The sequence below is a fragment of the Ursus maritimus genome, unplaced genomic scaffold (assembly GCF_017311325.1).
Source record: "Ursus maritimus isolate PB19 unplaced genomic scaffold, ASM1731132v1 scaffold_3, whole genome shotgun sequence".
Classification (NCBI taxonomy): Eukaryota; Metazoa; Chordata; class Mammalia; order Carnivora; family Ursidae; genus Ursus; species Ursus maritimus.
In genome coordinates, this window is record NW_024425563.1 from 89,062,252 (window position 1) to 89,077,630 (window position 15,379).

General features: G+C 44.7%; 1 protein-coding gene across 2 annotated transcripts in view; it reads right to left on the bottom strand.

Moving 5' to 3' along the window:
• Positions 1-15,379, bottom strand: part of AMPH (amphiphysin) — a 215,300-nt gene that overhangs the window by 58,544 nt on the left and 141,377 nt on the right. For both annotated transcript variants that reach the window (XM_040644417.1, XM_040644416.1), the window contains exons 8-11: positions 8,892-8,967; positions 8,109-8,191; positions 5,494-5,632; positions 4,289-4,417 (exon numbers count right to left, since the gene is read on the bottom strand). In XM_040644417.1, coding sequence (XP_040500351.1) covers positions 4,289-4,417; positions 5,494-5,632; positions 8,109-8,191; positions 8,892-8,967 — 427 coding nt within the window. The remainder of the gene's footprint in view (positions 1-4,288; positions 4,418-5,493; positions 5,633-8,108; positions 8,192-8,891; positions 8,968-15,379) is intronic.

Genomic DNA, 15,379 nt, shown 5'->3' on the forward strand with positions numbered 1-15,379 from the left:
CGCAGTCCCTACGGAAAGCCCTGGTGGGAAAGGAGGGTGAATATGGATGGAATTAAAGTCGGAAGAGAAAGCAGTTCAGAACATTGTTTGAAGGGAAAAGAAACAACCTTGCATGTGCACATATCTATGTGCATACATACATGATAGCCTTTTCTGTCTTGATCTGTTAAAATCCTATTTATATGCCATAAATTTGATTTCTTGGGACATAATACCTTCTAAATCTTCCTTTTTAAACATGTTTCGCCTAACGCCCATTTCCCTGGAACAGGTAGTACTTTGGCGTGAAAGGGAGACTGTTTGAGAAACTGATTTAAACAAACAGGGCTTTTGTTGCAGAACTTCTCAGAGCCTTGAACACACGGACATAAACAATGTAAAGCAAAAGGAGATGCAGCTGCTCCCAGCCTCCTATGATCAGGAACCCCTTCCACAGCATCTTATGGGACCTGATGGAAAATGCTGTTTTAAAAGGATAATGCAGGAACACACACACACAAACACACAGGAGATTTCTTCCTATTTAGTTTCTTGGGAGGGAAAAATAGAAAAGGCTGGGTTTGTCCTCTGGCAGTTCCATTTTTGTAAACATAGAACCAGAAAAGCAAGGTCAGCCCTTTGGTGTTGACACACGGACCTCTCCCTGTAAGCAGACAAGGCTATCTCCCAGAGAAGATTCTATGATAGAGCTAAGGTCTGGAGCCATTAGAGGGCTCTGTAGGTCTGATGGATTCGTTTCGGATCCCAGGACACACTAGGAGAGACTGTCACCATAATGAAGCTTGGTGGTCGAGAGACAAGCGAATCCGTCAGGTGAGGAATATTTCAGTCCCCACATCTGGAGCTCCTGGGTGGGATTAATACAAACACTGTTCTTCCCCACTGAGCTCAGGATAAAAATAGCAAACTGGGGACACAAACCTATCTGCTCAAGGTAGAATAACTTAATAAGCTTTGTAAAAATATCAAAATCAAACTGAAACAGATCACTCCTTATTATTATAAATACATGTATCTGGGAGAAAAGCTTTTCGGATACACCTCAGCTTGCTAGCTTCCAATACCCTGATCCCATGCAGCTGGTAACTCATTTTCTCCTGACATTTCTATTTATTCTTTTTCATCATTTACCTGTGCATGTCTAAAAACATTATAGACCTCAGGGCAACCTCCCGGGGCCCCCTCCCCTCTTCGGGAGCTTTGTACTATCACTTTGCTATTGCTCAATAAACCTTGCTTTGCTGCCCACCAAATAAATAAATAAATAAATAAATAAATAAATAAATAAATAAAATAAAAACATTATAATCCTGATAAGACAGTCCATTCACTTAGAATATGCAGCTTCACATATAATCTTTTTTTTTTAAAGAGATTTTACTGATGTGACAGAGAGACAGCCAGCGAGAGAGGGAACACAGCAGGGGAGTGGGAGAGGAAGAAGCAGGCTCCCAGCGGAGGAGCCCGATGTGGGACTCGATCCCGGAACGCCGGGAGCACGCCCTGAGCCAAAGGCAGATGCTTAACGACTGTGCTACCCAGGCGCCCCCACAAGAATCCGATCAACACATCTGCTATTACAAGCATGCACGTACGTGTATATGTGAGTCCAAAGGTCAGAAATATGGAGTATTTTCAGTCACATTATTTTTAAGTGGAGCAGTTATAAATGGTCGATCATGATATACCCTTGACTCAGCTGGATATTTCCCTGGAAGAAACCTGTTTATTCACTGTGGTACTTGGTTCATGGCCACAGATTTGGAAATCCTGGCTGACAACAGTTGCTCTCCCAGCGTGATCCCACGACCAGCGGCATCAGCATCACTGGGGGCTTATGAGGAATACAGATTCTTGGCCCCCACCCCCGATCTGCTAACTCAGAAACTCTGATGCATGTGACCCAAAAGGGGTAAAGGAACACATAGCTGTGCATATCTACAGAGGAACAAGCAACTGAGGAAGAGGTTGAGAAGCTTCAGGGAAAGGCAGCATCCACGTAATTTTAAATAAAGCTAGATCATATCACTCAATAAGTGAGAAAGTGGACTAAACCATAAATCCCTGCCTCACGCCATCTCTTGACGTGGTGACATGAGATGAACAGCCGCTTAGTCAACAGAGATGCTTCTGGTCACACACTGGGGTCCACCGCAGGAGCCATGCTGCTTCAAATGCGGAAAAAAACACAAAAACCCCATTCTCCCTCCTCCCGATGAAAAGAAAACAATATCAATGAAGCTGAACCCCCAAAACGCACCTCCACAAGGTCTCTGATGGTTAGTTCTTTTAAAACCACCTGGCGAACTGATGGAGGGGGCAGCCAACCACCGTGTTATAAAAGGTCCGGGAGAAGGGGTACCTTCCTCTCCTCCCCTGGGCCGTGGAGTTGTGCGCCAAGACCAGCCAGGCTGGGGCAGGTGGCCCTCCAGCCAAATGCGTCACTGCGGCAGCCCCAGCCCAAACCCCTTCTGCTTTGAAAGGTGCCTCCTCTCCCTCTGTCCCCGACTCTTGACTTTTCCCATGACCACTGCTCAACAATATCACGAAAGTTCTCCCTCTTAGAAGTACTTCAGGGCCTCTTCTAGCACTTGTAATTTTAAAAAGTGCTTTGATTCTTTTTTTTTTCCCCTACCACGAAGGACCCTTTATGAGCCAGCCAACTGCAAATAACAAAACATTTTAAAGGAAAGAACACTTTTGACCCCCCGCTTGGCTTTAGAACTCGTCTACGTGCCACACTGCCTCGACTTCAGTTGCCTCCAGTGCCAAATGGAGGTGCCTTCAGCCAAGGACATGTGGCTTCAGTGAGCACGCTCTCTATTAGGGGACGGGATCGAGAGCACGTTCTTTGAGGGTGCAGGGGAAAGCAACTTGAATGAGGATCTGATCACCCTAAAACACTCTTAGTCTGAAAACTGATAGAGCAAAAAAGAGAAGGAAGCTGCGCTGTTCGCAAACCAAAGGGACGGAGACAAGTTGGAAACGAAAACTGCTGGAGTTTGGGGCTCATGCAATGGCCGGTGCCAGGTGAGATCACCTGGCTCTGAGACCACTATCCCTGATGGGTTCTATGGAACCACAGATATCATCTGTCCGTGCGCTAATCACCGTGCAAGTCTCCCTCTTCAAAGGAGCCGCTAAATCACATGTCACAGCCCCGTTACCTTACCAAATTCACTATCTCCTACCAACCACAGAAGAAGGAAAACAACTGCTAAAAGTTACTGCGCCTTATTGATAAATGCCCGTAAAACAACAACACGTTATGATTTGCCACCGCATTGCTTCTAAATGTCTATTTCCTGAGCTATGATTAGTACGTCATTCCTGTTATTATCAACAGGATGTGACTGTAATTGGCATGTTGTCCACAGTGTTGTTATGGACGTACTCGGTAATTACAGCACTGCGTTCACACCTCTTGCAAAATGTAGGTATTCTATCTGACCCTGAGAACACTGGGGGCAAGTGATATTGGCAGGATGTTTCTGGGGGCTTTCCCTGTTAAAGTAATGGTTTCCGCAGTATGAGGAACAGCTCTGGAGGTGAAGAAGCTTCATTCTCGAGACAATGGGACAACCAGGAGGCTAGCAGCGAGGGGTCTGCAGCCGACCAAGGGAGCTGGACCACGTGCACCCCGGGGTCTTTGCCAAGTCATGTAAATGGATACAGTTCCTTGTGCCCAAGGGCAAAAGGCTTAAAAATATTCACCTCTTTTAATTTCATTTTCCTATTCTCTACCGGGAAGCAATACAGAAGAAGTAATTGAGGCTGTAAACCTGAATTCATATATACTGATGTTCACAGAAGCGTTGGTGAAGAAACAGGAAAACAGAAAGTGACCTGTGACCACAATCACAGTCTGGTCCATCCGTCGGAGAGAATACTCTGGTTACACGTTTTCTTTTGAAAAGATAATATTGTGACATGAAAAAATGTTCAATAAGACTAAGTAGAAAAGTCGGGAATCCATAACAATACAATCTGAATGTTGTGGTACAAAATCGATACACACCTAGAAACCAAAGCCTGAAGGAAAAGAAACCAAAGGGCATTAGTGGTATGATGTCAGTGACTGTTAGAATTCTTCATTTTACACTTTTCAGTATTTCCAAATACTGTGCGTACACCTCCCATTTGGGACTCCCAAGTGATTAAAGCAAACCCGGATAAGACCGGAAATGACGCTGCCGGCTCTAACGTCTGCCACCTTGAAAGCTGGTCCCTGAGGGTCCCTCGGCCCTGGTATGTGTGTGCTCATCCCCATTCCACAGCCGGCACTTACCTGCGAAGGTGTCGTCACGCTGATTTCCGGAACAAAGTTGTCCTCGAAGAAACTGATGATGTTCTCCTGCTGGAGTTCCTTTGTTGGGGTGACTTTAGGCAGAGGTGGGACGGGAGGCCCTTTCCTTGTCTACAAAACATCAGAAACACAAGCAAACTAATTCGGTCACAGACAGCATGCGAGATGTGTAGAAATGCCCTATGAACAGTGCTGGGCGGACGTACTGGTCACTGACTGACATTTAGATATGCACAGAGAAATAAGGGGCCTGATGGAGTAGAGAATGCTGTCTGCCTTGGTGGCTCTGGGAGCACCAAGAAACAAGGGCCCCTCGAGAGACACTCAGGCGAGGTGACCCCATCCACCTCAACGCCAGCACTACATGCAGGGCTGCAGGGCCGGGCGCCCACGCCTCTCAAGTTAAACCAGGGTGACCCCCTATATGAAGTCAACCAAAACGGATTCCTCATTTCAGCAAGAAATTAAAATTTGACACTATAACCAGGAAAGCTTTTCACCGGACTCAGTGAGACCACCCACAGACAGCACACATTTCACTTTCCACCAGTGTTTGCAGAAGTAAGAATTCACAGATCTACTCCATGGATCTTCTCACCACTTTCCTTAGTTTCAAAGACTTGAACTTCAAGTCTTGCTGTAGGAATTTCATCTTCACCCCACGTGGTGAAGACAAGGGTGGCAATGTTTCTCTGTAGTGACCTTTTCCAGGCCTTACTGTGTCTCTCAATCACTTGTTCCAGACGCTTCTGTTGAGTGTCTACTCATGTGCCACATACTGTGGGTGATCCCAAAAATGTGACGTGGCGTACGAACCTCACGGCTTTCTTGGCCATCCTTGCTCCAAGTGTAATCGAAAGTGCTAGAGGAGGGAAAGTCCAGGGAGAAGGTGGGACTGATCGGAGCCTTCTGAGAGCAAGAGGTGGGAGGTGAGGAGGGCACGCGAGCCTAAGAAAGATGAGGCTGTGGAGAGAAGTCTCAACCCACCCGAACACAGGGTATGTGAGCAAACAGGAACCCAAATTGGAGAACTGAGTGGATTCCCTAGTGACCATCACAATGCCTACAGCCTCAAAGTCTCCCCAACTGGAAACTCCTTTTAATGCCCCAGCACCATGGGATTAATCCTAGATGGGGTCACCTCAACACGAGTTCTTCCATTCTCCCCAGTATTGACCTCTTCCTACCTGTGAGGGTGACCTAGGCCTTGCTGGTGCGGGAGACGCAGGTGCCAACGTGTGATTGGGACTAGCTGTCGGGCTCGGGATGGGTGAAGGCTCCTCGGGCGGTGACGGTGTCTTTGCGATGCGGAGAGGACCAGAATCGCTAGATGAACACACGAGAATCAGCGATGAGCCTTCTAAGGGACAGCACTTACTTTCCAGGGGTCCTCCGTCCCAGAGGAATCCTGAGGCACATCTGGTTCTGTCATCCAGCCCCCTTCTAAGTTAATTCTGGTGGTTATTAACAGTGTTTGGTGACACTGGTATCATTTATTGTCTGTGGTCTGTGTGCCAGACCCCATTCATAAATATTATCTCTAACCATCACGACACCCAGGCATCACCGTCCCCACTTCACGGGTAGTAAAGTGGGGCACAAAGAGGTTAAAAACCCCTAAAGTCACTCAGCAATTTGGTGGATCTGAATTCAGGCTTTGGGAATGCAAACCCCCTGATCTTTGCATTGTGCCAAACAGACTCTGCCAAGAATCTTTCAAATATAAGCTGATTTAGCTAAACCACTTTCACTTTTGATTTAGAAGAGAATCTTGCTATGTCATAATGTACAGAAAAACCTACCCTGAAAATTATAAATTTTATGTTAAAGGCACCCTCAGGATAGTGTTAAGATTTTATAGAAGTCAGGGGCACCTGGGTGGCTCAGCTGGTTAAGCGTCTACCTTTGGCTCAGGGTCCTGGGATTAAGCCTCACATCAGGCTCCCTGCTCAGTGGGGAGTCTGCTTCTCCCTCTCCCTCTGCCCCTCCCCCCACCTGTGCACATTTTCTCTCTCAAATAAATAAAATCTTTATAAAAAAGATTTTATAGGAGTCTTTTTTGATAACATCTGAAAACAAATTCATTAGTTGTTCCTCTGTCTACACCTTATAAAACAAAGACTCGGCTCAGATACCTTGACATGTGTGAACAAATTACGAGAGGGCAGAGAGTCCATAGTGTTTCTTGAAAACCCACTACGTTCCTGGTACTGGGCCAGATGCTTGGGACCAGCTCAAATGCAATGACCAGGAGGGTACTTGGGACACATCCTATTCTCTAAGTCTTTCTAATGTCTACAGATTGAGGGAGTAGGGTCTGTACCCCAAAGTAAAGCACGTACACCACAGCATGGCCTACATAGTCAAGGGAGTGGGTCCTGCGGAGAACACGGACGAGCCGCATGATTGAGGCTATGTGCCAGCAATCATGGCCTCTGCCGGGAAGCACGGCCCCAATCTGTGCTCAATAGGGCATCCCCTGAGCTCACTCACCACCTTGTTCTGCAGAGGAATGATGAAAAAAATGAAAGGAACATTTGTTAAGCAGCCGTGGCCCCATTTTCTCTGCATTTCATCTGATCCAGCAATACTGATTTTCAGACACACTTGTCCCGTTCATGTCTCTATGAGGGAGTCCCCTTAATTTTTTCATGTACGTCATGTTAAAATACCCAATGTCATTTTGATGTTCTTATTACAACTTATTCTTTGTTCCAAGTTCATATTATATTGGAAACAGAAGTCCTTTCCTGTATTCTTTTAGGGAATGTTCTTTCCCTTAGAAAGATAAGAGATACTAAATGCTTACTTCGTGGAGCCAGTGTAGCAGAGACTAGTATGACTGTGGTTAATACAAAGAATATCGAATAAGAAAATAAGCTCTCTCCAGAGAGATCTGAACATATGGTGATGGGGGACCCTGTGCAGGTGTGTGTTTTTATAAATGTGCGTGTATGAGTGTTTATGTTGATTGACATTAAAAATGCAAAAATTACCTTACAAGCCATTTAGTTCAATACTATCTTTTTTCTGTTGATTAAAAAAAAAAATGAAATCTTTAACCAGAGAATTAAATGGATGCACTTAAGGACGGCTAAGTAAGTTCACTGCAGAGTCAGAAACTGGAATGCTGATCTTCTGACTTCCAGCCCAAGACTCATTAGCCTGCATTCCTTGAGTACATAACGCCTGAGAAGGATGGAATAAAGGGCTCCAAAATCAGAGGAGAAAGCTGGTAGGAAGCCAACTCCTGGAAAGGTAGAAGATCCACTTATGGGTTGCTGGGCCTTTGGTGTATTTGACTGACATGATTCACGATAATAATGTGAAACAGAATCAAAACGATGCAGTGTTTGTGAGGTCAGGTTAAGAGGTAGGATGATGGCGAGGTCTCACCTATGCCCTCTTTCCTTTCCCAAAATGGACCATTAAAGATGCCAGTATAAGGACTCAGTGTTGTGAGTTTGGGAAATTCCTTTCTTCTCCAAAGAAAGTAACAGGTGCACGACTAGAAAATTTTTACCACTGCTGACAGGTCCCATGGAAACTGGAGAAAAGCAGATAGCCAGTTCTATTGTGACCATGACAGACACCCACAGAGTAAATCTGAAGGCTAAAGGTCAACGTACAAGCACAGAATGAGGCTGCTGTCAGCCTTTACGTGGAAAGGCTCCTTAGTTTTAGATTTTTCTAGAATGAGTAAAACAGCATAGGCTCATGCAGCCTACAGAAATTGCAACAAGCATGGTGTTTGAGGTGAACGGACATGACTTGGCTCATGTCCTTGATGAAGACAGCCTACCTGGGAGCTCCTTGAATGGTAAAGGCCTTGTCAGCGTGCTGGTCGCCCAGCTTCGTCATCACTTCATACAATTTGTGGCAAAGCTAGAGGGACAGAGACCATTTGTCTATTAGCTATAAGACATTCTGGTGCCAGTTCAGGCGACTGCTCCAAGAAAGGGACTGTCTACCGAGAATCTTACAGTAGCGCGGATGGTCTCCGGTTAACTTAAATTCTGCAACTGCGCCATTTAAAACTCATGTCAAAAGTGAAAGGCCACAAACACAAATAAACCTTTAAAAAACCAAAATATATTTATTAGAGGACAGAACAGAAAACAAAAACTTATTGCTCCCATTGACTCTCCTAGAGATAAAGTCGTGCGAGCGCCCTGCTGAACTCAGACATTAGCTGATGACAGAATGGCTGATTATCCGAATGTTCGGACACCCATTTCTCCTCAGCCTAAAAAGCACTGCTTGAATGCCAACTTTCAAAGCTGACTGAAAACAAAGCAAAACAAGACTGTGAGACTGGGACACAGAGAAAAGGCATCTCAGAAGAGAAATGGAAACAGGCCGGGATTCCTGAGAGCCATTTGTACACCCAGAGATAAAATCCGCACAAAACAGAGAGAACTATGTGGTCGCTACCCAACACTGGAGAAACACCACTGAGCGTAATAACGCACTATGAAAACCAACACACAGGTGACAATGCTACGCCATTTCATTCGCTTTCAGAAAAAAAAAAAATGTTCATTTATGTTATATTCCTCAAATAAAAATAATCATCGTTACTCACCACCGCGATTTCCTTATGAAACTTGGCCTCGAGGCTGGAAACGTTTTTGAAAGTGTTGACGTAAAACCCGACTCGTCTGCCATGTGGAGCCACAGAGGGGAAAGAAGAGTCAGCAAAATTGTAATTTTTAATAGCGATACAATGCATTACGAACAGGTTTTCTTTCTCCAACGTTGAGTATCACTGGACGGAATTTGTTGACTCGGAGTAGAACCTCTCCTGTCGCGGCTGATGCCCGGAGACAGTGGCTCTCAGGCTGTGGTGTGCAGCTGGAGGCCCGCTTCTGATTCAGCAGGTCTCAGGTGGGCACGGGGGATTTGTATTCCTAACAAGCTCTAGGTGACAGAGGCTGCTGGTGCAGAGAGAAGGCTTTCGGCAGTGTGGCCCGAAGAGTTTATATTTTATTTTTTATTTTTTTTTTATTTTTTTAAAGATTTTACTTATTTATTCGACAGAGATAGAGACAGCCAGCGAGAGAGGGAACACAAGCAGGGGGAGTGGGAGAGGAAGAAGCAGGCTCACAGCGGAAGAGCCTGACGTGGGGCTCGATCCCATAACGCCGGGATCACACCCTGAGCCGAAGGCAGACGCTTAACCGCTGTGCCACCCAGGTGCCCCAAGAGTTTGTATTTTAGATGCGTGTCTTATAAAGGGCTGGAGATACAGAAGTTCCCCAGTAATTTTTATACCCTACGCAGGGTCTCGTTTTGGTACCATAGATTTGGATTCTGAAAGGTGTTTGACGGGGGGATATAGAAAACTACCCAATTCACTACAATTCCTCAACTAAGGTAAGAGGGCGCTTTCACTGAGCAAATAGAAACACAAGCTGTCCATTCACAATATCGTGAACGTGTCTGTGAAGCAAAACCATGGGGTGGGGGTGGTTCCTGGGATGGGGGAGGCTTATGTCCGTCATAGTACGCACCCCCAGCAGCACTGTGGATTCAGCCTGGTACCTCCTGTACGGGCTCCCTTTGCTCTAAATGAGGGCTCTTTGGATTCTATTAATTTAAGCCTGAATTCAGCTAGCAAATTACTCCTTTAATTCGTGTTCTTGTTTCAGTGGCATTCTCAAAAATAACTCCAGAATTCTGATTGGTTCATTAGATTCCAAATCCCAAGTAAGGACTTAGATGCCAGAAACCTTAGATAGGCCGGAGATATGGAATAAACATACACTTGGGGGGCGAGGGGGTTGTAGTAAGAATACTTATTTAGGGGGAGTAAGAATGTGCCTATACACAGTAGGACCCCTCTTATTTAAACAGTAACATGAGGGGTGCCTGGATGACAACGATAATGACAGTTAAGCGTCTGATCCTTGATACTGGCTCAGGTTATAATCTCAGGGTCGTGGGATCAAACCCCTCATGGGGCTCCGTGCTCAGTATGGAGTCAGCTTGAGACTCTCTCCCTATCCCTCTCCTTCTGTCCCTCCCCAGGTTCGTGTTCTCTTTCTCTCTCTTTCCCCCTCTTTCTCAAATAAATGAATAAAATATTTAAACAATGACATGAAAGGATAGAGAATGGGAAGCCTGGGTGGCTCAGTCATTGAGCGTCTGCCTTCGGCTCAGGGTGTGATCCTGGCGTTCTGGGATCGAGCCCCACATCGGGCTCTCCACTGAGAGCCTGCTTCTTCCTCTCCCACTCCCCCTGCTTGTGTTCCCGCTCTCACTGGCTGTCTCTCTCTCTGTCAAATAAATAAAAAAAATCTTAAAAAAAAAAAAAAAACAAAAGAAAGGATAGAGAAAAGGGGGCTTCCCGTCTCCCTGTGCCTTGTGGTGAGCAGGATTCCAATATGCAGAGGTGGATGAATGTTCCATCATCATTAAAGCAGATAGAAAGAGCAGCCATCTAAACACTTCACATATTCCCTCACTTAATTCTCGTAACTACCCCCAGGGTAGTGAGCCTCAGTTTACATTCTGGTTAACTGAGGCACACTGGTTAACTGAGGCACAGAGAGATAAACTGTCCAAGGTCTTGTAATTATTAAGTAGAGAACCTATATTTGGACCCAAAAGGAGGAAAACCAATAGAAAAGCATGCACTGTGAAGCAAGAAATTTCTCTTCAGCATGAATATCATTATTTCTGTGGTTTCTGATGAAATTAGGTGGTTTCTAATTTTAGCAAAATAAAAGATAAAAATTGAGATTCAGAGATGAAATAATAGGTAAGTACTATGTGCATCCTACCAGTAAGACTTTTTCTTTTTTTTTTTTTTTAAGATTTTATTTATTTATTCGACAGGATAGAGACAGCCAGCGAGAGAGGGAACACAAGCAGGGGGAGTGGGAGAGGAAGAAGCAGGCTCATAGCAGAGGAGCCTGATGTGGGGCTCGATCCCATAACGCCGGGATCACGCCCTGAGCCGAAGGCAGACGCTTAACCGCTGTGCCACCCAGGCGCCCCAAGACTTACTTTTTCTATGGCTTAACCTGTACCTTAAATTCCTACCACACTCCACTTAATATTTTTTACTTAATAAGACAAGTTTATTTGAGTTTCCTGCATTCTTTTCGGCTTTATTGAGGTTTAACTGACCAATAAAATGGTAAGATATTTAAAGTGTGCATTGTGGTGACCTGATATACAATTGTGAGGGGTTCCCCCCATCTAGTTAATGAACACAGCTATCACCCCATACATTTATCTTGTGTGTGAACATTTCTACTCTCTTAGCAAATTTCAATTATATAATATAGTGTTACTGACTATAGTCACCATGTTTTGCATTACATGCTCAGACCTTATTCATCTTACAGCTGTGAGTGCCCTTCTACCAACCTCTCCCTATGTCCCCCACGTCCTAGCCCTGGGCATCCACTTTTCGACTTTCCATTTCTATGAGTTTGCCAATTTTCCTTCAGATCACACATATAAGTGATATGATGCAATATCACCGCACACCTGTTAGAATGGCTATTATCAAAAAGACAAGAGATAACAAGGATTGGTGAGTATGTGGAGAAAAGGGACCCCTCGAGCCCTGTTGGTGGGAGTGTAAGTTGGTACAGCCACTATGGAAAATGCCTCGAAGGGTTAAAAATAGAACTACCACTGGATCCAACAAGCCCGCTGCTGGATGGATTTCTGAAGGGACTGAAAACAGGGTCTCGAAGAGGTACAGGCCCTGCCTGGCTCACGGCAGCATTCTTCACAGTAGCCAGGGTACGAAAGCAATCGAAGTGTCCATCAACTGGCGAATGCTTGAAGATGTGAGACATATCTGTACACGCAAACATGCAGGTCGTTATGTATGTAATCTCACACCAAAATGAAAAAGAGGTGAATTCAGGGACACGTGGTCACTACTGGTATTGAACATTACAATTAAGCAGAATGTATGTCTTTCTCTGCCTAGTTTATTTCACTCAGCATGACACCCTAAAGGTCCATGCACGTTATCCCAAATGGCAGAACCTCCTTCTTTCTTATGACTGAATAATACCCCATTGTGTGTATGTGTGTGTCTATGCGTATGTATCTATAGATAGATAGATGCACATACATATATTAATAAAGAAAATCCTGGCACAGGGTGTTCAGGGAAATAGTAACTACTTGGGAGGGTCAGACCAGCAGCCTGGGAGATGAGAGCCTAGTGAGGCAGGCAGACCTGTGCTCTGGGGCTGAGGATCTTCCAGACCCATTTGCAGGCCATGGTTGCCTGCAGCCCCTAGCCCTGTCTGAGACAGGGGGACGGAGAGGACCTGCACCAGAGGAAGCTGGCTAAAGCAGCAACAGGATGGGAGGAGAGACTACAACAGGTGCTCCAACAGCACTGCAGAGGGACCGGCTCGCTGTCCTGTTTGCAGGCAAGTCTTTCTGGGGCACTTCAAGTGCCAACCCAGGACCCCTTCTCTGGGACTCCCATCAACCAGTCACTCCTCATACCTTCCCCCTCGTTCAATTACTCAACAAAGGGCCTGTCCACTCCGTGTTCATGCCTAGTGGTGGGCTCCGGAGGCTCCAGGAATGACAGCTCAAGTAGAGGAGCACCTGAGCACAGATTCGTGAACACATGCTCTATCATACTGATGAGCCAAAGAAGCAGATTTCCAGACAGTGTGTGACTGTTACAGTTACCACAAAAGGCCACACACAGTGAAATATCAACAATGAGTAGATTCAGACAGAAACAGCTAAGGGCACTGAGAAGACAGGGGAATGAACAGGCCCTGTGCCAGCTGTGAACATCTGCTTGAGAGGATAAACTTATCCTGCCCTGAAGAAGGGTCAGATTTAAATAGAAGGCAAGTGCAGATAGGTGGGGGGAGGTGTAGATGGATGGGGGTGTAGATGGACTGGGGGGTGTAGATGGAGGGGGTTTGCAGGGTATAGTTGAACTTCTATGAATTAATACTTGGTGCATGGCTCTACCCTTTCCTTAGAATAAGGAGGACATGAGATGTAATGAGCACTGGGTGTTATAGGCAACTGATGAATCACTGAATTCTACTTCTAAAACTAATAATATACTATGTGTTAATTAACTGAATTTAAATAAAAATAAAGAATTTTTTTAAAAAGGCCTAAACTAGGTTTTCATCAAAAGGCAGGACCTGATTGACATACAAAGGAGCGAGCCTTGAGTGTGGGCATAAGTCACGGTGGATTAAAAAGCACTGAAGCATTGAGATTGCGTTTGGCCAGACAAGGGGAAAGGTTTCCCTCCCAACTTTGTCTTTCAAATATTCCCATTGTGTTTAAGATTCTATAAAGTCTTTCATATTATAAGATATTCTGACAGTTACTTATACTGAATGACCAAATATTATTTGGGGAAGACACATAAGCCCGAACGACATCAGTCAATGCTGGTTTTGAATGCTTACAGAGAACATTAGGAAAAAGAAATTTGGTTACATACCCAATACATATTAAGGCAAATAATAACTGTCTTTTGGCAATTTTGGCGATTCTCCCGGGAGTATTATCTCATAACTGGAAGTGCTGAGCACTGTGGTACCTTAGCTCTTGCAAAGATCAGTTTAAAAAGCAACTGAGTAAGTAATTACATTGGAGACCACAAAAAATTCCTTTAGAGGGGAAATGCACAGGCTAACTGTCTAAACTGTATGCAAATGACTACTTGAGCTTGGGTGGTTTATCTGTTGAGGAAGATGATAAGCTCTGGAGAACTACCAGCCGACTTGATGATGAGTGTCCTTAATACGGACGAAGACAAGGATGCCAAAGATGGATATAAAGATTTTGGGGACAAGTATTTCTTGAAATAGGAGTGTAAAATATATTTCTTAAAAAAAACATAATTCCATATAATTTGTGATTTTAAATAGGCATGAATAACTCAATTAAAATTATGAATAGATATTTGTCTCATCTGTATCCCTAGAAGTTTTATATATTCAGGCTGCTCAAAATCCTCTCCTTTGGGGTGACACAGCAGGCTCCTCAGCAGACCACAGAGATCTGTCAAGGGAGAGCTTCTAAATGACAAGCTATACAGGATGAGGTCAAAGGCACAAATGTGAGGGCAAGACCACCATCATAACCCACAGGCAGATGGTGAGGGTAAAGGCAGGGCCAGTGAGAATAGGGAGAGAGAGACCAATCCGGAAGACCAGAGAGAAAAAGGATGGCTGGATTCCTCTGATGGTCCTCTGGTTTGCTATAGTTACTGACTCCACAGTCTGCAGCCTGGGAGCCCAAGAAGGATAGTACCACAAAGAGAAATGCAGATGTTGAAAGAATGAGTCAGTTCAGAGGAGCAATGAGTTACTTTCACACCTATTGAACTTTGGGTTATGGCTGGACATTGAAGTGGACATGCCTCACAGGCTGATTTTATCGTGAACTAGCCAAAATTTCCTCTAGATATTTCAGTAGTTCAAAAATAAACATGGAGTCAATTTTTTGGACAAACTCCACTCCAGACCCTCAAACTGCTAACAATTTAGAGGATAAGTAGGAACTCCAGAATATCTATGGAGAAACGTTTTAAGGGGTGCCAATCTGGTTGGAAGCTGGGCTGCAGGGTTTGCCTTAAAGCAGGGTTGCACGGAGAGCACAATTCTGTTTATTTGGCATGGAAGCATGAGCCGCTGATGGAAATTGAGAGACATAAGGCCTCACTTCATCCGACAACTTCTTCACTTTACCGTTGAGTGGGAAAAATAAGACAAAGGACGGACAATGCACTTAATGCCACAAGAAACGCAGAGTACCCGTAATAAGAAGAATATTTAGCACTTCAAATGGGAATGAAGCTCAGGTTAAAAGGTCAGAGCTGAAAGCAGAAGTTTGGCATCAAAGCTGGAAGACTAGATGACCTCTCAGAATAAGTCCTGCCAAGAGATAAAAGGTATCCTTGTAAACTTCAAAGTTAAAGGCAGTTCTCCCCATGCCTCTAGTTGAGATCTGGGGCTCCACTTGAGAAATAGATCACGGTCTAAAACTCTGCTGTCAATATAATAGCTGCTACTCCTGTGTTGTTATTTAAATTTAAATGAATCGAAA